General features: G+C 54.0%; 2 protein-coding genes across 6 annotated transcripts in view; both read left to right on the plus strand.

The window, feature by feature from the left end:
* The window catches only part of TBC1D2 (TBC1 domain family member 2), a 51,353-nt gene extending 39,083 nt beyond the window's left edge, over nt 1–12,270 (plus strand). For 2 of the 3 annotated variants that reach the window (XM_055302780.1, XM_055302782.1), the window contains 6 exons: nt 2,409–2,596; nt 3,678–4,154; nt 7,780–7,900; nt 9,934–10,119; nt 10,927–11,048; nt 11,731–12,270. In XM_055302780.1, coding sequence (XP_055158755.1) covers nt 2,409–2,596; nt 3,678–4,154; nt 7,780–7,900; nt 9,934–10,119; nt 10,927–11,048; nt 11,731–11,938 — 1,302 coding nt within the window. In that variant the 3' untranslated portion in view covers nt 11,939–12,270. The remainder of the gene's footprint in view (nt 1–2,408; nt 2,597–3,677; nt 4,155–7,779; nt 7,901–9,933; nt 10,120–10,926; nt 11,049–11,730) is intronic. The other variant, XM_055302781.1, reaches the window with a different exon arrangement.
* Nucleotides 12,271–16,242: 3,972 nt separating this feature from the next.
* The window catches only part of CORO2A (coronin 2A), a 55,154-nt gene continuing 44,076 nt past the window's right edge, over nt 16,243–27,320 (plus strand). Inside the window, exon 1 of one of the 3 annotated variants that reach the window (XM_055302636.1) lies at nt 16,243–16,324. The gene's annotated coding sequence lies outside the window, so the exon portion shown is untranslated. The other 2 variants (XM_055302634.1, XM_055302637.1) reach the window with 2 other exon arrangements.

Consider the following 27,320-nt stretch of genomic DNA (forward strand, 5'->3'; position numbering starts at 1 on the left):
CCTAGGATCAAGTCCCACATCAGGCTCCCTGCATGAAGCCTGCTTCTCCCTCTGCCTCTGTCTCTCATAAATAAATAAAATCTGGGATTCCTGGGTGGCTCAGCGGTTTAGCCCCTGCCTTTGGCCCAGGGCGTGATCCTGGGGTCCCAGGATTGAGTCCCGCGTCGGGCTCCGGGCATGGAGCCTGCTTCTCCCTCCTCCTGTGTCTCTGCCTCTCTCTCTCTCTCTCTCTCTCTCTCTCTCTCTCTCTCTGTGTGTGTGTGTGTGTGTGTGTGTCTATCATAAATAAATAAATAAGTCTTTAAAAAAAAAAAAAAAACAAGAAAGATCTCTAATCCAAAACCTAACTTCACAACTTGAGGAACTAGAAAAAGAACTAGCCCAAAGCTAGCTGATGGCAGGAACCAATAAAGATTAGAGCAGAAATCAATTAATTGGATAACAAAAAAGTAATAGAACATCAATGAAACCAAAAATTGATTTTTTGAAAAGATGATCAAAACTGACAAACCCTGAGCTAGGTGGACTAAGGAAAAAAAACAGAGAGGACTCAAAGTCAGAAATGGAAGTGGGGACATTACTACTGATGCTGCAGAAGTAAAAAGGATATAAGAGTACTATGAATAATTGTATACCAACAAATTGGATCGCCAGATGAAATGGACACATCCCTAGACACATGAAGCCTGCCAAGACTAAATCATGAAGAAATAAAAATCTGAATATGCCTGTAACTAGTAAGGAGGTTGAATTAGTAATCAAAAATCTCTCAACAAAGAAAAGCCCTGGACCTTGTGGTTTTCCTCATGAATTCAACTGAACATTTAAAGAGGAACTAACAAGAGGCCTTCTCAGACTTTTCAAGGAGGTTGCATGCAGACTAGCAAGGGAATCCAACACAATCAAGATGCATTTGAGCACACAAGATTCTTTGGGGCCCAAAGGGAGGAAGAAAGTCAGGGAGGACTTCCTGGTGGGAGTACCTTCTTGAGCTGAGTCCTAAAAGTGAGTTAGTGCTATCCAGGCGAAGAGAGTAGAGAAAGGCCTTCCAAGAAAAAACAGCGTGGTCAACACCTGTGGACTGAGAGGCGGGGGAAGGTGGGGAGGGAAGAGCTTTGGGATATTCTCTGAGGAAACTGGGAGCTGTAGAAGGGTCTTGGGTGGGGAGGTCCTCAATCAGACTTATGTTTTGAGAAAGCTGGGGGCTCAGTTGGCTTGCGGAGGTGGGCCGGGGAGCACAGAGACTTGGGAGTCTGTAGCAGAAGTGCCCAAGAAGAGTACTGGGAGGGGGCTCGGGAAGTGGCCCTGGTGGCAGAAGGATGCAGACGTGGGAGCCAGCTGGAAAGGGGAGGGGAGCAGGTTCACCGGATGGCCTGGAGTTGATGCTCAGGAGATGGTAACCCAGGCAGGAGTGAAGCAGAATGGCTGCCTTGACCAGGAGGCTCCCCTTCTGCCACCTCAGGATGAGACAGGAGCCAGGCTGGCCCAGAGGTCACAGCGATGCTCTGAGGCCGATTTTTCCCGACCAGCTTACACAGTGGGCCCAGGAAAATTGCCTGAGCTGCTCTGCACACCCAGCTATGGAAATAGAAATACAGTTCAAGACAGGGGCAGGGAGTACTCAGGAAGGCCACTGGTGGGAGAGAGGTGGTATGCTGGAGGAACGGGAAGAGCCAGTAATATAGAAGCAGAAGGCACAGGGGCACTGTCCAGAGCCACATGGCCATCTCCTGGGCACTGCTCCATAGTGCCACCTACAGAGAGTTGCTCTAGGCCAGGTGCCTGGGGAGAGCCTTTACACACATCAGCTTGTCTCATCCTCCCCAGAATCCTGGGGCAGACTCTATTATTTCCATTGTTTAAAGATTTTTATTTATGTATTTATTCATAGAGACAGAGAGAGAGAGAGAGGCAGAGACACAGGCAGAGGGAGAAGCAGGCATCATACAGAGAGCCTAATGTGGGACTCGATCCAGGGTCTCCAGGATCACGCCCTGGGCTGCAGGCGGCGCTAAACTGCTGCGCCACCAGGGCTGCCCTATTTCCATTGTTTAGAGAAAGAAGCTAAGGCACAGAGAGGTTAAGTAACCTGCCCTAGGTCACCCAACCAACAGTGCCTGAAGCAGGATGGGACTGCAGGCTGTGTGAGAACCTGCACTGCCCTGCCCACCACTCCCCTCTTCTGAATCCAGCTGCAGCCCTGGGCCTGGCTCTCCTGCCTGGAGTCTCTCTGCCTTGCTATAAACCCTCAGGTGTGGGGCCCATCTCCTGACCCTTGGATGACTGGCTGGGGGTAGGGAGAGCATGGGAGATGAGGCTGAGAAGGGTTCTGCTGCCTACAGCTGCTCAGCCTCTCGGTGGGCCCAGGCCCAGCAGGTGGCCTGACAGCCCCATCCCACCTTCCACAGTGTGCCTACCTCCAAGCCAAGAACTGCCAGGTGGAGAGCAAGTACCTGGCCGGGCTGCGGAGGCTGCAGGAGGCCGTGGGGGGTGAGGCCACTGAGTGCTCGGAGCTGCTGAGACAGCTTATCCAGGAGGCGCTGCAGTGGGAAGCCGGGGAGGCCTCAGCCGATGGCGTGGAGCTGAGCCCCATCAGGTGAGCCCAGCGGCCAGCGAGGGTGGGTCTTCGTGACCTGAGAGTCCCCAGCCCTGGTGCTGGTTCCCTGCTGACCGTGTAGGAGCCCTGCACATCACTTACTTCCTTGTACCTTCAGATAAAGAGCAAGTGGTGGGGATGAGCCCCACATTACAGTTGAGGGGTTACAGCCTTAGAGGAGGCAGCCCCTTGCCCAAGGCCACAGAGTATATTAGTGCAACTGACCTGGGTCTGCTCCAGAGCTCCATTTTCCCCACTTCCCCAGGCTGTCTCCCAGAGATGTTTGTCAGAGAGGGGAGGAGGGGAGACAAGCCAGCTGCCTCCCCTGAGCCAAGTCCTTGCCAAGCACAGTGAACATAGGCAGTTGACTGTAACAGAAGGGGCTCTGGCTGTGGGGTCTAAAGCCCCTGAAGGCAGCCCAGTGGAAGGAGCCCAGGCTTTGGAGCCAGACAGGGCTCTTTCACCATGTGACCTTGGACAAGTCACTTTACCTTTCTGGGCCACATATTCAGCCTCCATCAGATGTGGGCTAAGATCCCCACTTTGCAGGGGCTAAATGAGAGAGCACATGCAGAGCACACAGTAAGGGCAAAGAAATATGGAATCAGTGAAAAGCCCTCTGGGATGGATCCCTAGCTCTCCCATCTTACTTGTCATTGATGTTGTCTGTTCCCCATCCATCCCTGGGCTTACTCACTGTGCCAGTGGGATTCTGGATTGGCAGTGCCAGACTCCTTGAGCCTAAGGCTTCATGGAGTAATTAGAGGGTCCTTTATATTTGCACAGAATGCACTTACTATGCACTTACTACATACCAGGCACTGTCTAGGCCCCCAGCATCTGACAACAGAGGATGTCAATGGGTCTTTGCGAGGCAGGACAGGAATTCTTTTACCCATTGTATAGATGAGCAAACTGAAGTGCAGAGAATTGAAGTGACCTGCCCAGAGCTGCATGGCTAACCCACAGTGAAGCCCAGGCAGGAATCTTGCCTGGGGTTCCCCCTACCTACCCTCCCGCCTTGCCCCTTATCCAGGGAAGGGCTCTGCAAGGTGCTGCTAACATAGGCTTTTGCTGGCAGGGAGTATGATGAGTATGGCTTCCTGACGGTGCCCAACTACGAGATGGAAGACCTGAAGCTGCTGGCCAAGATCCAGGCACTAGAGGTGCACTCACACCACCTGCTGGCTCACGAGGCTGTGGAGCGGCCGCTGCGGGAGCGCTGGGCTGCCCTGAGTGATCTCGCACCCTCGGTGGAGCTCAAGCAGCTGCTGCGGGCAGGTGTGCCCCGAGAGCACCGGCCGCGTGTCTGGAGGTGGCTGGTCCACCTCCGCGTCCAGCATCTGCAGAGCCCCGGCCGCTACCAGGAGCTGCTGAGCCAGGGCCAGGTCCGCGAGCACCCTGCTGCCCGCCAGATTGAGCTGGACCTGCACCGTACCTTCCCCAGCAACAAGCACTTCACCTGTCCCACCTCCAACTTCCCCGACAAGCTGCGCCGGGTGCTTCTGGCCTTCTCCTGGCAGAACCCGACCATCGGCTACTGCCAGGGCCTGAACAGGTGAGCATCACAGCCCTGGTGAGGGCACAACCTTTATCCTTTAGAGCACCCCTCAGTCCCTTTGGAGCTCCCAAGAACCTGGAGAGGTGAGTCCAGGAGGGTTGATTCCCGCCATACAGATGGGGACAACATGGACATGTTTAAGAGGAGGACGAGGACAAGGACGGGTTCAAGACAGAGGGGCTCCCCAGGCTGTGCGCTCTCCTTCGATCTGCACTTAGGGTGTGCCACTCATCATCACTCATATAGAAAGCACTGTGAACGGTCCCCCCCACCACCCCGGAATTTTGTAGTGCACAACTCAACTCACATATCGCAGAACTGTCTGGGTCATGGATCATTTACTTTAAAACAAAACCCATTCAAGGGAGCCCAACAAAAAAAAGAATTTGTAAATGTTACAGGGGAAGAGAGGGTGAGACCAGATGGTCATTAGAAACCAAAGCACCTCCTCTCGCCAGCAGGGCCCCGGCACTACACAACCCCCGGGCTGCCGATCATGCCCCAGTCCATGGGGACAAGTCCCGGAGTTGTGCAGCAGTGCCGTCCTGCCCCGCAGCCCCTCAAGGGGGCCACACCATCTCTGGCCCCTCTTGCTCTACATGTCTGCTTCCTTTTCTCAGCAGACCAGTCTCTGTCCCTCATTCCTTGGACATTTAGGGCCCCTCAAGGCTGTCAGACTGGAGACCTTAGCCCCTGAGTCTGGAGCCTTTTCCCCCAATCCTCCTACTTGTCAATATCCTCATGTCCTCAGGCCTAAATTCCCAAAGGAAGGAATGTGATTGGCCCAGCCTGGATTCATATCTGCTTCTGGCAACAGCAGGACATAAGGGCTTGGGGTTGGAGGTGAGGTGGAGTGGGGTGACCTGGTAGGGCTGCCCTGTCCAGCACTGTAGAGGACTCTCATGGATGGCCCCGGCTATCTAGACAGAAGTTACATAATTTCAAATATTCCCCAAAGCAAGTTTGGACTCAATTTAATTTTTTTTTTCAATTTAATTTTAATATGCATATACTCAAGCAAAATTTACATAAGACACTCTGCCCTTTTTTTTTTCAGAATAGGCGATGTGTGACATTTATTTAACACAGAATAAACATTCAGAGAGCCCCTACCCAAATTTGAATGATTCCTAAGGATACATATTTTTGATACTGATTTGCTGCCTAAATTGGGTGAAATTGAGCATATATACATGTTCAGTGGCTGGAAATTCAGAGTCAAACCACACACCACTCTCTAAGCTGAGGGGGCAGGGGAAAATCCTATAGCAGGAAGGGTCTTGAGACAAACCTTCCAGAAGGAAAGAAGCTTCTGCCTATGTGGAAAAAGGCAGTTGTGAGGCTGTGGAGGGAGATGTAGACTGAGCAAGTGGGGGTGACACCCAGGAGTGTTTCAACTCTTTCTCTGAATGCTTTTTTTTTTTTTAACTGATATTTGTTTAGGCAGATATTCATATTGCTTGAAATCCAAAGTTATTTGTCATAGGAAGAGCCCCTTCAGGGTCAGACAGTGGGGCCCTTAAGCCCCACCCTGCAGGCCCCTTTCACTTGTCTGAGTGGCGCCATCCAGTGGCAGCCGGTAGAACCATGTGCACAGCGTCCGGACAGACCCTGCTTCCGTGCAACACTCTCCTGTTTAGAGGGTGACCTATGTCATAGTAATGATACAGTGCTAACCTAGGGAAAAAACTTAAAACCAGTTCTCTGTAAAATATAAGTGGAGTGCATTAGAAGTAGCTGTTTCTTTCTCACATCACCACGCTACCTCCTTTGCAGACCCACTTGAGCCTGAATGCCTTAAGTTGGAATCTGGCTTCCGCCCTGAACAGCTGGTAGGCCCTAGTTGGTACGAGCAGCCTCTCACTACTGACCTTTTAATGTGTGCAGAAATCTGTGCTGGTGCCAGCAGCCAGCTCCTGGACTAAGCACATCCACATCCCAAGACTCCAGTGGAATGGGGTAGGATGGAGAGAACACCAGGCTGGGCTTTGGGAACCCTGGGTTCTGTCTCCACTCTGCCACCAGCTGACTGCGTGACCCTGAGCAAGTGACTTCTGCTTCCCAAGACTCAGTCTTCCCATCTCTGCAATAAGTTTATCTAGACCCAGGGATGACCAACAGGAAGCACCTGCCTTGTCTTGTGAGTTTTTGAGGCAGCCTCCAGGGTCAGTGGGAAAGAGCACAATGATCACTCAGTTATGTCTACCCTGGGCATAGACCAAAAAGAGTGGTGGCCAGTTTCATACATTGCTGTCCCTGAACTAAATGACCTCAGAAGGCCTCCTTCCCCAGCTTTGAGAGGATAGCTTCCTATGTCCCAAGAGATCTGTGACTCTTCCTTTTGTCCACTCAGCTCAGACTCAGGAGGGTTTGTACAGATATTTTAGCCAGAGTGGAAAGAAATTTCTTCTGAATCTACTGGGTAGAGAAAAGGAGTTTCCTTTTTCTTTTGAGAATTGACCCTGTTTCTTTAAAAAGTATGAACCTCAGAAAAGGGACTGGATCATGAATCCAGTCTAGTGAGAGTCCAGAAAGGGATAAATAGCTGGAAAATGAAAGGTGTTCTTTAAGCTCATCAAGAGCATGAGGCTCCACAGTGCTCTAAGGCGGCATCTTCCTAAGGGTGTTCAGTGGGTGCACTGTACAAAAGGGGTTCCACAGCCCCACCGGATAGGTGGCCTTGAGTTAGAGTCACATGGGGTCTTGTCACTGCAGAATTCTCAGAGGCTTTTACATGTTGTACATCATAAGACTCTAAAAGGGGGCTAGAGTATGCAGCATTTCCCAAACATTTTTTAATTTGGGACCTTGTGTTCACCTAGCATCTTGAGAGACCACCGCATTTTGGCAGATGTATTCCTAGATTGACCCTGGGTGAGACTTACCAGGAAAGATGGGAGAAGTAGAGAAAACAGTACTTCTTCCAGGCTGACAGCCCTGCTCAGCACTGTGGGGGTCTTTCTTCCTTTCTTACCATGATCTCATTGGAGCCCTGTGATAACTTTAGGGGCCAGGGAAGCAAAGGAGAGAAGGAATTCTGTGTAGTGAGCACCTGCTATATGCCAGATAGTTAGCAAGGCACTGTATGTAGGTCTGACTTCCCACTCAAAATGCCTCACAGCCCTGGGAGGTGGAGATTGTTAAATCAACTTTACAGATGATGAAAGTAAGGCTCAGAGAGGGTTAGCACACTTGCCAAGGTCTCAAAGCCTGTGGATATTAAGATAAGAATAGCTAACATTCATAAAGCACTCACTACATGTCAGGTAGTGTGCTGGGCATTTATCTCATGTTAACTTCATTCATCCTCATAATAGTCTTGTGATTATTATGAGGAGGTTGAGGCTCAGAGAGGTTTAGGAACTTGCCCACGATCATCCAGCCAGGAAGCAGCAGGTCCAGAATTCACACCTAGGCAACAGGGCTCCAGAGACTCAGATCTCCTCATTGCTCTGGAAATCCCCCATGCAATCCTCCCCAAAAACATGTTCATCTCACCCCAGGTTCCAGAACACTAGCCTAGTTAAAGGGTAGGGTTGGGAGCCAGGGATCTACCTCTGCCACCCTCTGCTTGGCTGCAACTCCTACACATCACCCCAGTGCTCTTTTCCTCCCATTCCAGACTGGCAGCCATTGCTCTGCTGGTCCTGGAGGAGGAGGAGAGTGCCTTCTGGTGTCTGGTGGCCATTGTGGAGACCATCATGCCGGCTGATTACTACAGCAAGACGCTGACATCATCCCAGGTGAGCAGGGCAGGGACCGATGGGACGGAGAGGCTGTGCAGGTTGGTGCCCCTTGAGTGGTTCCTTCAAGCCAGTGAATCTCAGAAGAATCAGGAAGCTCTCAGGCCTCCATTTCTCCCTCTGTACACGGGGCCAGTAACCCCTCCCTGGGACTCCTGGGAAGTTCAAGTGAGCAGATGGCCTCTACAGCTGTTGGGGCCCTGCCCACGGGGTAGATTGTTGTTATTCCACTAGTGACACAATGTCACGAGAAATGGTTGGGGTTTTTTGTTTGTTGTTTAGTTTTATGTTTTTCAGAAATGATTTCTTGGTGAGGGAAGGAGAAGAAAATCTAGAATCTCTTGCTTTTTGCCAGTAAAGAATTTCAAAATAGAGGTCAGGTGGGTGGAAGTAGGAGTCAGTAGGACTCGTGTGGACGAGCGTTCACACACACTGGTCACGGCCTCCCAAGAAGCGCAGCTGTCTCCATCCTTACAGCCTCGCCGCCCTCTGACTCAGCCCAGACTAGCGCTGGAGTCAGGGGCAGCTAGGGCCAGAGCCCACCCTCCCTGAGCCAACTGCATGGCCTTGCAACATCCCCTCTCTGAACACCTGGTTTGTCTGCTTTGGGATGGAAGTACTACTTCTTGGGCTTGTTGACAGGTGTAAATGTGAAACCATTTTCGACCTCCCATCTCCTCTCTCACTTCACTCCTCATCCGGCTCCCGCTGCATCTGAGCTGTCTGCTTTATGTGGAGAGGCCAGTGGGTGGGTGGATGGGTGGGTGGGTGGCGGACCTTCTCGCTTTACACCCCAAACCTACCAAGCCATTTCCTGCCCCCCCCTCCCCATTCCTTTCCTTTCCTATTAGGATCACCCAACACTGATTCCTCCTGCAGGACAACCACGGGGGTGGTGGTGGTGGTGGTCAGCAGACACACAGGTGTCCGCTGTGAAGGAGGGAGGTCAGGGCCAGAGACTGAGACTGAGGATTCGTCAGGTCATGAATCAGAAAGAGACCCAACCTCACAGTGGCTTAAGGGGCGGCGGATATTTTCCCCAGATAATGAGAAAGCTGATGCCCCCTTCAGGCTCTCTGCTGGGCCATCCCTCACGTATTGCTTTCAGCACCCTGTTCATGGTCACAAGACAGCAGTACCACCTCCAGCACTGTGGCCGTGGTCCAGGCTGGGAGAAGCAGAGGGTTGGAAGGCAGGGGCTGGCTCCGCTTCCCCGCCCAGCAGTTGCTCACACCTTGTTGGTCAGGACTGTCTCACATGGCACCCCTCGCTGCAGGGCGGGCTGGGAAATGTTCCATATTTTATTGTCATGCTTCAACATCTTGGAAACTGAGGTGTGTTGTATAACCAGGGTGCTGTGGTAGGGTTGTTGGAAGGTTTGTTTCTCATTTTTTTAATGTAGAAGAATTTAAATGTACAAAAAATAGAGAAAATAGTATATGAACCTCTATGTATCTATCACCTGGTTTGAATAATTATCAACACAGACACGCAACTGCTGTTCCCTATCTACTCCCGCCCACTCCTCTTGCTTTGGTGATCTTGAAATAAATCCCAGACATCACGTCAGCAAATCTGTGAATCCTTCAGCAGGTTCAGTGGCATCTTAAGCTCAGTAAATTACCCTCAGTCTTGAGCTGGATGCATTGAACATCTTGTATGTCAGGCCCAAAATGGTTGTAGAGATGTGGCCGTGGTGTCAGCCAGTACAGGTCTGAACTGCTGCTTGGCTTTGGGTTCAGGAGGGCAAATGGGCCAGAACATGAGTGGCTAAGAACTTAGCCCACAGAGACCTCTGCATCATAGCCCAGTCCTCCAGCCCAGAAGGCTGCCAGCCTGTGCTGGGAACAGCAGGGTGGTGGCCACGAGGCAGGGGTTGAGGGGATCCTCCAGGCACTCTGTGCTCCTGGGGTGAGGGAGTGGGGGGACTCCAGGACTGTGTGTGGACTGGCTGGGTGGGAAGGGCAGGCAGGGAGCCAGGCAGCCCCTTCTCTAGGGTGGCAGCTGACAGGCCCTCTCTCCCTGGCTCCCAGGTGGACCAGCGGGTGCTCCAGGACCTCCTCTTAGAGAAGCTGCCCAGGCTGATGGCTCACCTGGGCCAGCACCGCGTGGATCTCTCCTTCATCACCTTCAACTGGTTCCTCGTGGTCTTTGCAGACAGTCTCATCAGCAACATCCTTCTCCGGGTCTGGGATGCCTTCCTGTATGAGGGCACCAAGGTAGGGCACTGCCAGGGGTGAGCAGGACAGTCCTGGGCAAGGCCTTTCAGCCCTCCGGGTCTCGATCCTGCCCCTGGAGAATGGGAAGACAGTGATCCCCTGGTCAGGCTGTTGAGGACATCTCCTGGGAGCATGGCTTTATAAACTAAAGTGCTTTGCATACACAAGGAGGAGGGATAGTTCTGCCCCCGAAGATGTGTCTTAAAGTTGGGGGGGATTTCCTTTTCCTAGGGAAGAGCCATGGCTGGGATCCAGGAGGCCCGTCCCTATTCCCTCCACTGCCCATCCAGTCACCAGAGCCCCTCTTTCTCTTCCTCCTGCTCCTGTTTGGACTGAGCCCCATATTGGGAGGCTGGCACATGGGCGTGGTCCCAGCTCTACCTCTTGCCTTTCTAGGAGACCCTGGGCAGGCCTCCCTTCTTCCCCATAGTGGTTGAGAACGTACCACACTGCAGTTTACAGAGCACCTTCAGATCTGTCACTCTGATTCCTGCTAATACCCCATGTGAAGACAGTATTACCCCCATTAGGTCCAAGAGAGTAGCACCTCACCCAGGGCCCCTGGACAAGTAAGGATAGAGCCAGGCACTTGGTCCCCATGCCCAGATTCCACGCTGTGCTCCCTCCTCCCCCTGGGGTTCCCCCATCTGCCCCTGCCTCCCGGGCTCCCCACACACGAGCTTTCAACCTCTGCAGCCTGTCTGGGGGGGTCCCACACTGTCTGGGTGTAGGGGGTCTTCCTCCCCCTGGGGATTACCTGCCCTGGCCACCCCCCATGCCCCACCTGAGCCCCCACTTGCCCCCCAGGTGGTATTCCGCTATGCCCTGGCCATTTTCAAGTACAACGAGGAGGAGATCCTGAGACTGCAGGATGGCCTGGAGATCTACCAGTACCTGCGCTTCTTCACCAAGACCATTTGCAACAGCCAGTGAGAACCCATTCTGCCCCCAGTCCTGCCTGTCCGGCACCCCCACCACCCACACATGCCCCCAGGACGTAGAAGAGGGTAGGCAGGTATTTGCTGAGTGGAGATTTGTTAGTGGTGTCGATCCCCCACTATGGCTTAGAAACCTTTAGGAACATTCCACTGCCCCAGTGGTCTGTTCGCCCTTTCACATGGCATTCAAGGCCTCTGCACAATTTCATTTCTTACCCACCTTTTCCTGCCCCTAACACCCACACCCTATCATCCTACCAAACAATTATTTGGGTTCCTAGGACACCAACGTCTGGACTTCTGGCCTTGCAGTTTCTTCTACTTAAAATGCCCCCCTGTCATCTTCACCACTGCCACCTTTGCCTGGCCAACTACTACTCATCCTTCAACACCTAACTCGCATGTCACCTCCTCCAAGCAGCCTTCCCTAATAAACCTTTCCTTACGTGTTAGAGTTCCCATAGCCCTAAGCTTCTTCCTGCCTCAGTACACATCACTTTGGGTGGAAGTTGTCTTCTTATTCACGGTTTCCTTCGTGGAAGGTGAGCTGCCTGTGGGCAGGGGCTAGGGCCTCAGCCACAGGGACAGAACAAATGCCAGGGTGCCTGGGAAGGCCCAGCAAATGCAGACCCGATAGGGCACTGGCTTTGGACTAACTGTGCTCTCCCCCCAGGAAGCTGATGAATATCGCCTTCAACGACATGAACCCTTTCCCTATGAAGCAGCTGCGGCAGCTGCGGACGGCGCATCGGGAGCGGCTGGAGGCTGAGCTGCACGAGCTGGAGCGGCTGAAGGCCGAGTACTTGGAGACTAGGAACTCCCAAGACCCAGCTGTGCCAGAGGGTTGCACCAGTGAGGACGAGGGGGAGGGGGGACCCTGACTTGGCCACCTGCCCTCTCCGAAGCCCTTTCTCCCCTTTGGCCATCAGGCCCCCAGGAGGATGGCCATGGGGTGGTGGTCCCACCCGTGAGCCCCATCACCACGTGACGTGGGGCAAGCCCCTTCCCCTCTCTGGGCCTCAGTCTCCCCGTCACGACACTGTCTGCCATGTAGCCATTGGTTGGGTCATCCCCTCGTGAGCACATACCCAGGGATGCCACCCCTTTCTCACTTCTTCCACAGAGCACTTTAGCACAGACGAGCAAGAATATGCTGTCTCAGAGGGTAACCTGAACATTCTTTAAGTTTTACCTGTATAAAACAATGGAAATACTGGAAAGAGTTGACAAGCTTTGGAACTTGAATGAGTCCCAGTAACCAGCTGCTCCCGAGTGGGCCCGGGGCTCCAGGGTGTTGCATCATGAGGGCAACCCTGGGACATCCCTGCGTTCTGTTTCTGTGGGTGTCTCTGCAGCCCCCCCCCCCCGCCTGCTTCCCTGAGGAGCGAGGGCCCCATGCAGGTAGGCTGTGTCTCCCCGGGCCCCAGCGCCTCTACAGTGCCGGCTCTGCCTGTGTCCCCAGCCCAGCTCCCGTGCGCTGAGGCCTGGTTCCTGAGCCTGGCACCTATGCCCTCCTTTCCATTCACAGCGCGTTTGAGGGGGGGGAGGTTCCAAGAGAGAACCCCTGTCCACACCAAGAGGAACGTGGTGTGGGGCTCAAGGCAGAGAGTGCTGGGTCAGGCGCCCGACTGTCTGGTCTCCTTCTGCCAGCTTCACAGGCCCAGGCACGAAAGAGTCACCTCTTCTCTGAAAAAACGAGTGGCTGGAGGCTGCGGAAAAGGTGGTGAAAGGGACAAAGCTACAGCCTGTTGCCAAGTCAGGGCTGGCTCTTCCGGCACCCACCGTGTGCAGGAACTCTGTTTCAGTTCTGCTGGGCTCTTCGGGGCCCTTCCTCAGTGGTCAGAGGCCTCCCCTGATCCCCTCAAGGCAGGGGGTCAAGGCCACATCAGTGATTTTGGCCGCTAGTGTTTAAGCAAACCCTTGACTGTGCTGGTACAGGCTCGCACTGGGTAGACTTAGGCAGGAAGGACGGGGGGCGGGGGGTGTCTGGCATGGAAACTTCCAACTCTGATCTGAGGATCCTGTCCAGGGCTGGGAAGGAGGCACACCTGTCCCTGGGGACCAGGGACCCGCCTGCTCACCCCCGAGTGTGACCCTTGAGGAGTTGGCACTCCAGGCACCCAGTTCCCTGACACCGACACCGTGCCCCCTACACAGCTCTGGAGAATTGCTGTTCAGAGTACTTTCCTCCCACATGACGGGCTATGGGCCAGCCCCAGGGCTCTCTCCCACCAGCACCCCAGGGTCTTGACGACCTTCCTCATTTTTGCTAAACTTTTACATCTGCTGAGATCTGAGAGGCGTGGTGTGGCCTGTAGGGTCCTAGCTGTACCCCCAGCGGGCTGGGTGCTATACCTCTAAGGGCATCATTGACAAGCAAGGGGTCCAGCCTCCTAGTGCTCCCAGGAGGGCTATAAAGGAGAGGACGCTGGTAGCTGGCACAGAGTAAAGTGCCACCTCCAGCAGGGAGTGGCCTCTTTATGGAGAAACGTCACCCAGAGGGCTCTGAAGAGGCCCGAGGCTCCAGGAAGGCCGGGCCCAGCTGGTCCTTCAGCTCCAGCCTTGAAATTCCGAGTCCCTCCTCAGCAAAAAATAAACAATCCCAGATACGACTGGGGCTGTCAAGATAAGCGGCACTCCCCTCTCCCTTCTTCCCTTCCTATCTGCCCTGCTTCCTCTCCCCCTCAGCCTCCTTCCTCCCCTCCCCTCCCCTCCCCCTCCTCCTTCCCTTGTCTTCCCTTCCTCCTCAGGCCCACTCTCCTCACCCTCTCTCTCTCCCTCTTCTCCCTTCCTCATCTCTCCTCCCCAACACCCCCCAGCTGGGTGCCTACACTTTGCCCCTCTTGGACCAGGGGAGGGGGTGGTGCTTGTTCATGGACCGGGCAGGGTAACCCCTGGCATCTACCTGGCTGCACCATAGAATCACCTAAGCAGCTTTTTTTTTTTAAGATCTTTATTTATTGATTTATTCATGAGAGACAGAGAGAGGCAGAGACATAGGCCGAGGGGGAAGCAGGCTCCCTGCGGGGATCCCAAGAGCCTGAGCCAAAGGCAGACGCTCAGCCACTGAGCCACCCAGGTGCCCCAACCTAAGCAGCTTTTAAGGAATATTGGTGCTGTGTGCCCCGCACAGCCTGTTGTGGGGCCTGGGGGGTGGAGACCCCAGGACTGACTCTGGTCCAGCTTCCTCCAGTCCTGAAATGAGATGCTGGAGCTGGAGCTGGAGCCAGGAATGAGAACTGACTGTCCAGAGCACTGCTCACTCCAGGCCACACTCAGTTTGGAAACAAGAAGGTGAAGCCTTGGAGAGGTTAAGGAACTGGCCCAAAGTCCCACAGCTGCTGAGTGGCTAAGCCATGCTCAAGCCTTTGAGGTGCTAACTGTAAGACCAGGGAGGCTTCTTTCCAGCTCACCTCCACTTCTCTGGGGCCTAAAACACCAAAGGATCCAGGGGAAAGAGAGGCCCAGCCTATAGCTCTCCAAGTGGTATAGGGCCCCTGGGATAGTTCCAGGCAAAGGAAAATGGAAGATGCATCCACCTGACAGGCTGTACCAGGGACTGGCGCAGGGGGGGAGGCGGGTGTCATACCTCAGGAAAGGTCTGTGGCTGTTGCTGCTTGCCCTCCCTCCCCCTTCTTCCAGAATGGCAGAAAGGCAGCTGTTTGGGGCCCACCCCTGGTGTCATATTCCTGGCTCTGCAGTACAGCTGTTGCCCCCTTCCCCAGGGGACGCTGTCTTCTAGGGCCAGAGGATCTGATCCCTCACAGGCCCCCTTCCTACCCCAGGGGATGGGATCTCTCAGAGCATCTCTGTCCCACTCAGCCCCCACAAGCTGCCATCCATGTCCATGCTGCACTGGATAGGGAAGGGGGCTCCCTGGGGCAACTTGCTCAAGAATAAAGAGACTACTACTACTACTTTGGAGACCCCCACTCCCGCTCCCCCCACACTCAGGACCTCACCTCCCAGGCACTGCCGTTCCTCACTCTTGAGTTCAGTCTCCCAGGGCACAGGCCATATTGCCCAGACAGCTCCATTCTGGGCAGCTAGATGAAGAATTTGCCACCCTTCCTCACACACTCTGGTCCTGCACAAGGCATATTTGCCCACACGTAGCCCATTAAACGAGGCTGGCCGTGTTGACATGTACAGGAAGGGAAGAGGGCAGTGGTTTCCTGGCCTGTCCCAATCAACCATAAGACCCGATAGAAGATGCTGGCAGGTGGACCCAACTCTGAGGCCAGGCCTACCATATGGTCTTCTAACTAGGGGCCCCTGGGCAGGTCATCCCTGCTCTGGCCTCAGTTTCCCATGTGTGCAATTCATAAGATGTTTGGGGGAGGGTAGCCTTCCTCGAAAGGCCCAGGGTTAGGGAGAAAGGAGCAGAACAGGGTCCCCCACCCCACCCTGTCCCCGCACACAGGTGTACATACATGGACACAGGCAGCAGCCCCAGAAAGGGTCCTGGGTTGCGCGTACTGCAGAGCCCCCCAGGGACCTGCCGGCAGTCCATAAGCCCATGGCCCCCGGAGGTCCCCGTGCCTGGGGCGGGGCCTCCGCGGGGAGGGGCTGGGGGGCGGGGACCAGCGAAGGAGTCGCGGGCTGCGGCTGGCTCCTCTTTCCGAGGAGATAGTCCGCTCTAAGCCTCAACGTTCTTAGCTGTAAAGGGGGGTAATAGGAGCGGCTGAACTAGGGGCTGAAAGGGTCACGAGGATTAAACGAAATACTACATGTAAAGTACGTAGTACGCTGTTGTTCACCGCACCGGAGCTGGCACCTGCCCCGGGTGCTCCAGGGACCCCACTGGACGAGACAAAAGCCCTGCCCCTGACGGGCGGGGTGGCGCACGGCTCTCGGCTTGGGCCTGGGAGCCCAGCTGTGTGATCTTAAACGCCGCTTAGCCCGTCGGCGCCTCGGCTACTTTATTCGTACCATAGCAATAGTGTAACCTCGTGGGCTCGTGCAAAGCGAGGTGATGCCCTGAAGCGTGCGGCGGCAGGAGCTGTGTTAAAAGGAGAAGCCTCCCACCCCCTCCGTCCGCGCCGCGCGCTCAGGCCCCGGAGCCGGCGAGGCCGGGCGGCAGCGCCCCCTGCCGGCCGCCGAGAGAACGGGGCGCTCCCGCCGCCGACCGGGGAGCCGCAAGGATTCCTCCAGCGGCCGCGGTTCACCAGGCGCCGCCCCGGTGGCGGGCTCTGCGCGCGCGCTTGGCCGGGCCGGGCACCCAGCGTCTCGTGCAGGTCCCGAGCAGCTCTCGCACGCACGCACGGGTACGGTTCCGGTTCCACCCCACCCAGGGGGCAGCGGAGCTCCGGAGGTCAAGACCCTCGCCCCGCGGCGCGCAGCGAGGGGGCGCCCCCCCGACCCCAGCCTCCGCGCGGCCGCCGGGCAGCCCGCCCCATCACTGCGGCGAGTGCGCGTGCGCGCGCCCCGAGGCCGGTCCCGGGGGCCCGGAGCGCGGGCCGAGAGGGGGAAGGAGGGGGCCCGGGGCGCGCGGGGGGGCTCGTGCCCGGCCCCGCCCATCGGCCCCGCCCTCCCGGCTGCGGGGGCAGGAGGCGGCGGCGCCGCGCGCGGGCACTCGGCGGGCGGCGAGGAGCGCGGAGCCGGAGCCGGAGCCGGAGCCGGAGCCGGAGCCGGAGCCGGAGCGGCCGCCACCACCGCCACCTGCGCGGCCGTCACCAAGGTAGGGCGGCCCGCGCCGCCAGCCGCGCCCTCCCGGTGCGCACGGTGCGGGCGCGCGGCGCCTCCGGCTGCAGCGCCCTGGGAGGGATGCTGGGCTCGGCGCGCCGCGGGGGACCCGGCGGGGCGCGGGGGGACAGGCTTCCGGCACCTCGGCGTGACCTGACCGGGCGCCGCTCCTCTCCAGGCCTCAGTTTCCCCACTGGCATAGCGGGCGCGGTGGTGGCCCCTTGCGCCCCGCGCTGTTGGGAGAGGCCGCGCCGAGGAGGCTCCCGACGGCTCCGGGCTGGACCGGCTCGGTCGGCGCCGCCCGCCGCTCCTGCCCGCAGGGAGGGCCGCTCGCGCTGGGCGTGGCAAGCCGGTCCCGACAGGCCCCCCGGCGGCCCGACTCGGCCCCCCCACTCGGTGACCTGCGGGGCGCAGCTTCCAGGTACAGGAAACAGGAGGGGGCGACAGCCCGAGGTCCCTACCGAGCCGCCCGGCACGCAGGGTGCGGCCGTCAGAGCCGGCCACCGGCCACCAAGTCTGTCTTGCTGGGAGAGCCCTGACTTGGGGGTGAGGGGACCGTCGGCTGCAGACTTGTCTCGACCAGACCCGTGAACCCTCCAGGATTTAGAGAATGGTTTGCAACCTCCTCTTCCCCTTCCCTGCCCCCCCCCCCCAGCTGTGATGGGGCTGGATCAGGTTTTGGTGCGCGGACCTCAGAGGGCAACAGTGCCAAGAGAGCCGTGTCTGAGTGGGATTGGATCTGGGACAGAGCAAGTGTCTGAGGGACTGTGGCTCTAGGCTTTCAGGATTTTTAAAAAAAAAAAAAAAGACCTCTGGCATCTGGCCTGGTCGCTCACTGGAAGGTTTTGCTGCCCCCATCACACACCTCCCTCTTAGGATGGGGATGGCACTAACTGTAAACAGCTGGAAGCTGCTGGTCCTGCCCTGGGCACGCAGACAACATCTTACTCCTCTTCCTCCACCCTGGAGCACTCATCTGGTCCCTTAAATCTGCTCACTTCCAGGCTGAACTGCCCCAAGCCTGGCACTCTGTCTCCTGCCAGGGCCCAAGGGAGCAAAGGGAAGGGGCAGGAGCTGAGGTATCTGCCCCAGAGCAAGTAGTGGTGAGCCTGGGGTTTGTTCCGAACCCGCCTGCATCAGGACTGGAATGTGTCCCCTGCCCTTCCTGCACTTCCTGAGCACCTGTGGGTTAGCAGCTGCCTTAGAGGTCTGGAGTGAAAGGAGGAGCCCATTCCAGGTCCTTCCTGCCCACAGTGCTTCCCCATCTTCTCCTGTTGCCTACCCTGATTGAGGGAGTAGTTTCTGAGAATCAAGTCTGAGCCTTCGGGTCCCTCTTGTCCGCTTTATGACCTGCTCCCACCCAGGAGCATTCTTACTGCCAAAAGTAGAGAGGGACTGCCGGGGCAGGTGGTGAGCTCTCAGTGTCATCGGAGGTATGTGAGCAGAGGCTGGATGAGCACTTGCTAGGGGTGAACTGCCTTTGACTGCAAGTCTGGGATTCTTGTTCTGATTGAGAGTGGCCATGACCGTGCCCTCTGGCTATGGTGGAACCTCACCCAGCCTGCAGCTAGGCCGCAAATGAGTATTATTACCCCATCGTAAAAGCAGACTAAGTATATGTGCTGTCACTTGAACGTAACCCCAACACACAGGCTTAAGTGTTACCTGAGTCTCTTGTCATCTCTACATCTGTATAATCTGGGTTCTGTTTTCCTGCTCACCTGGTGCAAGGAGGCACCCATTTTGGCCTGATTTAGGGGCATGATAGATTCTGGCTATTACAAAGTCATCCTATGCTAATAATTTGAAAATGAACTATGGAATTAGGGAATGCCCAAGCTGAAGGGAATCTGAAGGAATCATCTCTCCAACCCCATCATTGTCTAGATAGGCATCCCCCAGCCCCAGAGGGAGCATGATTTGTCAAAGCTGAGACAGCAAACCAGCCACCAAACCCAGGATCCTGATTCCAAGACCAGAGTATGGATTTGTTTGTTGGAAAATATATACCATATAGTCGGTGAAAGCAGTCTGTATGTATTCCTATAAAATGAGGGAAAATAAATACAAAAGGATAAACCTTTCTGCTGGCAAGGCTGTGGGCAATTCTCCAGCAGCATTTAATTCTGCAGGGCAATCTGGCAGCCTGTTACAAAAGTTCATGAAAATGATTTAAACTGCCCTTTGCTGCTAGACTTCTACTTTGACGACCTTACCCTAAGGAAGTAACTGTAGAGAGAGATTAATGTAATGCTGTTAATTATAATAAGCTTCCTTTTTTAAGGTTTTATTTATTTATTCATGAGAGACACAGGGAGAGAGAGGCAGAGACACAGGCAGAGGGAGAAGCAGGCTCCCTGTGGGGAGCCTGATGTGCGGGAATCGATCCCAGGACCCTGGGATCATGCCCTGAGCCGAAGGCAGATGCTCAACCGCTGAGCCACCCAGGTGCCCTTCTAACAAGTGTCACAGTGAAGCTTTTGGAGCTTTATCTGAGGTTTCATAAACATCATTTGAAAAGTACAGCTTAAAAAATAGTAGCATTAAGGCTTACATTGCTGGAATCTGGCCAACATAAAAGCGGTGTGGTCCGGAGGAAAGCCCACTAGACTAGCGTCAGCAGGCCCAGATTCCAGGATGAGCTCTTCACGTTCTCCTCTGTGTGACCTCGGGTCAGTCCCTTCCCCTTTCTGGTCTCACTTTTCCCATCTGTGAATCAGGGTAGATTCAGTGCTTGCTGAATTTCTTTCAGCTCCAACAACCCACCTTGGGGGTCTAACAGATCTCTGTAACCAAAGCCTGCATTGGAACAGTGACCACGGTGACAACCAAAGAATGTTCTACCCTTCCTCCCCCATCATTAAATGAATCTTCTTAGAGGCAGGCAGCTAGCCTTTTTCCCCTGGGAAGGAACTTCATTCAGCCTTAGACTTTTGTTAGTTCCAAATGGCCAGAACCTGGATTGTTTTAGAGTGTAGTGTGGCTTTGTTTTTATTTTTCTTTGCCAGATAATCAAGGGACAGAGATGCTTCAGGAAGACCAGAAAATAGTGCAGCAGGATCTTCTATTTGTTATTTTGAGTCTAAAGGCTGTGCCTCGCCTCTTTCAGACCAGATTAGAGGTGTTTTGTAAGCACATCTCATACGAAGGGCCAGGAATTGGTGACTTCACTTCCGTGAGCAAACATTTATTGGGCACCTAGGCCTGGAGGTACCTCCTAGGGCCCTGCATTGTTGCCATGAGAAATATATTAAACCCTTTGAAATGGCCAATATCTGACTGTTTTGACTTACAAGAAATGGCAATTTCATTCAGTTCAGTGTAAATGGAAAAAGATATAATTAAAGAGCCCTGTGCTCCCTACCATAATTGAGAGATGGGCAGGGTGCAGTGGAGACTAGGAAAGTGTGATTATAAGCTTGGAAAAGTCAGAGAGAAAGGGCATGGGTGCCTCACTTTGTAGAAATTAATAATAATAATATTGAGTACGTCCCGCCTGCCTGACACTATCCTAAGTGCTTTACATTCATTCATTTAGTCATTCAGCTATTCTTTTATTAAGCACGTAGTGCTAGGTATTTTCTGGTGTGGAGGCAGGAGTCTTGACAGTAAATAAAATAGATCAAAAAAATCTGTCCTAAAGAACTTACAGTCTAATAGGGGAAAAAAGACGACAATAAGTAAAGCCATTGGTGGTAAATGCAGAAGGAACAAATAAAACACAGCAGTAGGCTTCAGGTGTGTGGAGAGGAATGGAAGGACGGGGTTATAATTTTAAATTGGGTGATTGGGGGGACCATTGAGAAGCACCTTTTGGGTAAAGTCTTAAAGGAGGTGAGGAAGTGAGCTGGGCTGGTTTCTGGGGAAGAGCCATCCAGGTAGAGGGAACAGCGGGTGCAAAAGCCCTGAGGTAGGCCCTTGCCTGGCAGGTTCAGGGAAGAGTGACCGAAAAGGCAGGTGGACTGGTAAGAGGCACCACCCGTGGTCAGATTGTTCACCTGCCCTGTACATCATGGAACCCTCCAAGTTTGGGGTGGGGGGGTACTGTTTTTTTTCTTTCTTTCTTTTTTAAAGTAAACTCAATGCCCCACATGTGAAACTCAAACTCATAATCTGAGATCAAAGTTGCATGCTCTACTCCCTGAGCCAGCCAGGTGCTCCACAGCTGGGGTACTCTTTTTACTCCTCTTTTTCAGTTAAGAAAACAAAGATACAGAGACATTAGGTAGCTTGCTAAGACCATGTCTCTCAGAGGAGCTGGGGCTCTTAGTAGAGAGAGGGCGGTAAGGAGCCGTGGGACAGGGCCAGGGCATGGCCAGATTTGAGTGTTAGTGTGTTTCCTCTGGGGTGCAGAGAGAAGGCTGTGGAAAAAATCCAGGCTGGGGTGATGAATTGGACCCAGGAAGCGAACTTCAGCGAACCTGAAGTGAATGTGGGGGCAGAGGATCTGCCGAGCTCGAGCTCGGTGCTGGGAGTGAGGAGGGGGGTCCAGGCCAGGTGAGCAGGAGGAGGAGGAGGAGGAAGCCAAGCTGGTCTTGGCCTATTTATTTAACAAACACTTATTTGCACTTCTGCTCCCAGCACTGTCTAAGATTTTATGTACATTAACCCCTTCAATCCTCAAGGCATTGTGGAGGATCGAGTCTCTCCTTATTACTACTACTTTTTAAAATGGGTGTGTTATATTGTATGTAAGTTATATCTCAATAAAGTTAATTTACAAAGAAAGTATATTTGTTTTTTTGTTATAAATACTTGACAGTAATGGGGAATTTAGAAAAAAAGGAAAACAGACAGAAAATAAGTTATCCATGTCTTCTCTTTTCATCTCAGATAACCAATATAAAAATTTTGGTGTATTTACTTCATCTTTTTTCTACTCTTTCTCGCCATTTTACAGATTAGGACCCTGGGGCCCAGAGGGGTTGGGCAGTTGGGACAGGGTCATCCACTTGAACCATGTCATCTGGCTCCAGTGTCAAGGGTCTTAATCACTGTGCTGTGCTACCTGGAATGCCAGTGGGTGGGTTCCACTGGGACCTACCCCACCCACTCGGCCCACCCCAGCATCAGTTCACAGATAGGGAAAGTGAGGCTCAGTGAAAGGCAGGGCCTTGTTCAGCATCTCTCACCCAGTTGGGAGCAGATATGTGAAGTCACATTCTACTAAGAAGAAACAGGATGCTGGGAACTAGTGCAGGGTTGACGTGACAGCTGCTTTCAGCCTGGCCCCGAGCCCAGAGCTTGCAGGGGGCTGGCAAGTGGCGTGACCCTGCCCACAGGGAGTGCCGAGGACTGCCAGGGCAGGCCCGCAGTTCCCTGAGCTCGAGTCTCATCCCTCCTGCCTGCCCTGGGTGGGAGGTGGCCAGGAGACAGGGAGGGAGAGTGTGGGGCTTTGCCAGGCCTGCAGGCCCCCTGGGAGTTGTCTCTTACTCTCTGACTGTGCATTTATTTCTGGCTCTGATGCCAGCAAACTCTGGGGCCGCCTGCTGCTAAGGATGCAGTCCTGGCATCCAGTCCCAGCACAGCTACCAGGTGAGCCTGGGGCCAGGTCTTCCCCACTGCCCCCCCAACCCCCCCAGCCTGCAAAATGGCATCATAATGGTGCCAACTGCAGGATGAAGTGAGATGTAGGTGGAAAGTGCTGGCACACGGAGGTGCTCAATAGGTGACCTGCGCTACTGTTGCTATTCCGATGGCTACCTAAAGGGTGTTGGCTCAGGCTGGGGGATGGAGCCTGCCCCAGCCAGAGCACCTCCACCACAGTCCCCTTCACACCTGGCTGAACCAGGCAGGGCCCCTGGCCAGCGCAGGAGGAGACGGAAATGAACTTTGGGCAGTGGCCTGTAGTCCAAGATTGCAGATAACAAAAGACGCAGTGGAAGGAAAGAAGCCACGCCCCTGAGGAGGGAGACCTGACCTGGCCAATATCGTGCTCTGTAGGCAAGTCACGTCCCTTCTTTATGCCCCTTGTCCTCACTCACAAAGTGGGGAGAATATTTCCTGCCCTGATGATTGTAATGATCTTCATCCCAGCAGCCGTCTACTGAGGCTTCTCTGTGCCTGGAGAGTATGGATGGAGATGACCCAGACCCATCACTGCCTTCAAGGGCACGCAGCCTGGGGGTGGGGGTGGGGGGCTCCAGCCAAGATAGGGAAACCCAGGGACTGGGCCCTCAAAGGGGGGCATCTAACCTTAGGATGGAACGGGGGGTAGGGAAGGCTCCAGGAGGAAGTGATGCCCGAGCTGGGTTGTGAGTGAGATTGGAGTCAGACAGATATTGGAGGCAAGGAAGGTCATTGGGTAAATGGCCCACCTCTCTGAGCCTCAGCCTCTTTATCTGTAAAATGGCTCAAATGTAAATACTTGCTTTCCTAATTTATAGGGTGGTTGTGAGGCTTGAAATTGGATAAAGAGCATGGAAGTGCTTTTGAACTATGAAATGGCAGGCACCTGTTCAGTGTTGTTTATTGTGATGTCTGGAGCCCCTGGGGGTTAGGGAAATACAGGGCCAGCATCCTTCTGGGTCTCAGAGAATATCCAATCTGTTTTAAAAGGCCTCCAGTCAAATCCAACAGGGACGGAGAGGCTCAATTCACCTCATACCCCTTTGTTTTAAGAGCTCAAGAGCATTTCTGTACGAGGGTGTGGCTTTGCTTAGAGGGGGCCCTGAGGACAGCCGTGACCCAGTCACAGCCCTGTCCCACTGAAGAGGGCCTGCAGAAAGCCATCAAGCTGTAAGCACAGGCCAGGCCTTAGGACCCAGGGTAGGGGAGCGTGGGCTACGGGACGTGCCAAGGGAGGGAGTGGAAGACGGGAGTGCCATGAGGAGAAACCGTTCTGTGTAGAGGAAGTCCACAAGGTCACATGAAATGGAAAAACAAGGCAGAGAACAGTAAGTGGAGACTGAGCCTCTTTGGATTTGAATGTGGGAGAAGAATGTATTTACACGCGTGTGCATATGGAAAAATAGATGCGTATCAAGCTGGTTGATCATCACGATCACTTTCGTCTTTTCTACAGTTTGAAATTTGTACATGCTATTTGACTTTTATTTCTTAACAAGTTGTCTGTATGTAACATATGTGACGATATAATGCAGGTGGTCTAACAGTCTGACATCACCAGGCTGGAGGGCTTAAGGAGGCACCCATGGCACAAGGACTTGGTGAGGCCTGGATGATACTCCCCTGCTGGCCTTCCAGGTCAGTTGAGAGCAGAGTCCAGGGATGGCTGGATGAAGGAGTCGCTGAAGGAGAGGTCTCTGGGATAGGTTCTAGGACTCTTCTTGGGACAAAGACTGGGGTTGTAGGTGTCTGCAAGAACAGTCAGCGCTGTGACCAGACTGTCCAAGCCAGGGACTGCAGGCTACATCAGCAGGAGCATAGGCTCAAATCCAGAAAGGTAAGGGTTCTACTGGAGTGTGGGCCACCCCCTGAGTGGGTCTGAGGCAGCAGGAACAGGTCCAGAGGCCCAGCTGGCTATGTGAAGGGCCTCAGATTCTGTGATGCTTTAGGGTTCTACCTCAGGACGCCAGACCTCAGCAGACCCTTTTCCCTCAAAGATGCGCTTTCTTGGTCTTTGGTCTGTGGGACCCTCCACACCTTCCCACCTCTTTACAAAGGTATTGAAGAAACTAAGCTACTGTCATATTTTATTGAATGCAGGGTGCCATCTTTTGTGAGATACACCATTATTTTATAATCCATTAAGAAAAAAAACATCAAACTGTAAGTTGTATCCCAGTTTCAAAGATACTAAATGTTGAAAGACTATGTCTTAGAATCAATTAGATATGGCATGCAGTAGGCCTCACACTAGACTCTTCATGTATGTATATTCATTTAATCCTGTATCGACCCCCTGGCTAGATATTCTTGTCCTCTTTTTACAGATAAGGAAACGGACCCAGAGAGGTTAAGTGATTTTTTTGCAAGGTCACACAGTGAGCAAAAGATAAAGCTGGGATTTGAACCCATCCATCACTTTTTCCTCATCCAACCCCACAAAGAAGGTTCCTGAGTCCTGGCCCTTGGGAAGAAGAAAGTGTTCATGCTGCAGAGTGAACATATGCCAGTTCAGAGTTCAGAAATGCCCCAGTGGACTGGTCATTAAACACCCAGGGCTATGAGTAATGGGGGGAGGCCTCGAGGGGAGCTGGGGAAATAATGGACAGGAAAGAGCTCTGAGAGCTTGTTGGCTGGTTCATTAGCCTCGTCCTTGTTAGGATCAGTACCAGGAACAGATTGGCCACCCTGCAGAGAGACCACAGAGACCTGCCCCGCACAGGTTATCCTAGAGCCTTACCCAGAAAGGCCCATTCGTTCATTTCCTACAAAATTATTTTTCAATTTACTTTTGTGAATGAGATCTTTATTCATGTATTGGTCACTGTGTGCCTGTGAAACATGGCCGTGTGCTAAGGATACAGAGAAGAACAGACATGGGTGCTGCCCTGGAGGGCTCACAGACCAGAGGAGATGGCCAGTGACCCTAAAGTCCCACAAAACCTGGAAGAGACAGAGAAGGGAGGGCGTCAAAACTTGCAGAGCGGAGAAGGTGCCTAATTCAGGGTCACTGCAGAAGGCTGTCATAGGGGAAGGATTTTGGAGCCGAGACCTGGAAGATGAGGAGGGGGTAATTGGGTAAAAGTGGGAAGGGGAGCCTGCTGGACAAAAGAAACAGCCTGGAGGCTGAATGAAATGGACCTTCGAGGAATCAAAAAAAATCAAAAAGCACTGAGTGTCTCCAACTCTGATTCCTGGGCAGATGAGGTGGAGGAGAGAGGTGGAGTGGGCCAGACCCTTTGGGTCCTGGAGCAGTGGCCGTGGGGTGACATGCTCAGACTGGCATCTTTTGAAAAGATTGGGGGCAAGATGGTTGTTTGGTGAGACTGAGTGTGCAGGTGACCCCAGCTGGTACCAGTGGGAGCAGAGCTAAGTGGAAGGTTTAGGAGGTGTCTGGGGGTGGGGGGGGCGGCATTAGCTGTGAGTACAAGGAGGAGGCAGCCACACAGGTGAGCCCTGGGATGTGGCTTTTCTGGCTGTGCCCTCACAAGACCTGACTTACAGAGGGAAGGGTCTTGGGGGGAGAAGAGCTGTAGTGGGAAAGCTGTCACCCCCATTGGTACCTCTTGTCCTGGTTTGGATTTTGTCTGTTTTTTCTCGTGGAGACCTTCTTAGGTATCCTGGCTCATCCAGCACCAGAGTTTTGCGGGATGATGGGAAGTAAGTCAGTGGGTGAAGGCTTCAGGGTGACGATGAGATGACAGGCCTCATGGGAGGAGGTGGAGGAGGGGCAGACAGGCTGCGAGGAGGAAGAGGAGGCCCCTGATGGGCGGTCTTGGGGGTGCAGAGCTGTGGGAGGGTGTCCCAGGCGCCAAGGTGTGTGGACGTCGCGTGGCCCAGACGCCATCCCCGGAGCTGGCCTTTCAGAAAGGCTGGATCCAAGCCTGGTGGCAGAGTGGAGGCAGCGCCAAATGGGTTATGCGGTCTGTGGCACCGGGCTCTTTCCTAGGGCTTGAACCTGTTTTATCCTGCAGGGGTGCCAACAAAGGCCTGGTCACATCTGACAGGTGTCAGGAAGCTGAAGGGGGGAGGGTGCAGTAAGCCAGGGGCACGTGAATTAGTGACTTTGAAAGCAAGTGGATCATTTTCACACGGTGACAGAGTGCAAGGTGTGGCCAAGAGAAGAGGTGACTGAGGACACGGAAAGGAGGTCATTTGGAGATGATATGGTCCTTGTATGGGGGGAGGCTGGAGAGGATCTGAGACTTGTCCAAGGTCACACAGCAAGGAAGTAGCTCTGCTCGTGTGGTTTGCTGTGCCTTGGGTTCCAGATGCCAGAGAGTGGTTCCTTTCCTCAGTCTTCCCTGGGACACGAGAACCCTGCATAGGGCCAGGGCTAGGCGTCAGGAGGCCTGGTGCGGGGCTGTGGCCAGCCAAGGGGTGGGTGGGAATGCATTCGGGGCGACTCTGAAAGAGGGAGCAGCTAAGCTGAACTTTACAGCAGCTGAATGTGCAGAGTGGTGAGCAGGACCTATTGGCAAGTGCAAGCCTCGGGCTGGCGATGGGAAGCATACTGAGCCTACTTGGGATGTGGCAAACAGACGGTCCAGTTGGCTCCGTCTGGGGAATAGTATCGGGTACTGGCCGGTTGCCAATGGTGGGGAGGTGGGAGTAGCCTGCCCTTGCAGGGGGGAGTATTTTTTCATTGACACTGTTTAGACTTGCAGGCATATCATAATAAAAAGTCACTTTTAGCCAGTCTTATTTTTTTTTAAGATTTTATTTATTTATTCATGAGAGACACAGAGAGAGAGAGGCAGAGACACAGGCAGAGGGAGAAGCAGGCCCCATGCAGGGAGCCCGATGTAGGACTCAATTCCAGGACCCCAGGATTACGCCCTGAGCCAAAGGCAGACACTTAACCGCTGAGCCACCCAGGTGTCCCATAGCCAGTCTTATTATTGTCTTTAAGTCCTCTACAGAAAATGCACCCCCTTATTGTCTGCACCCAGGCCTCCTGCCTTTGCCCCTCCCACTCGCTCTCCCCAACCTTGCCCCACCTCTCTTCTT

The sequence above is a fragment of the Nyctereutes procyonoides genome, unplaced genomic scaffold (assembly GCF_905146905.1).
Source record: "Nyctereutes procyonoides isolate TBG_1078 unplaced genomic scaffold, NYPRO_anot_genome, whole genome shotgun sequence".
NCBI lineage: Eukaryota > Metazoa > Chordata > Mammalia > Carnivora > Canidae > Nyctereutes > Nyctereutes procyonoides.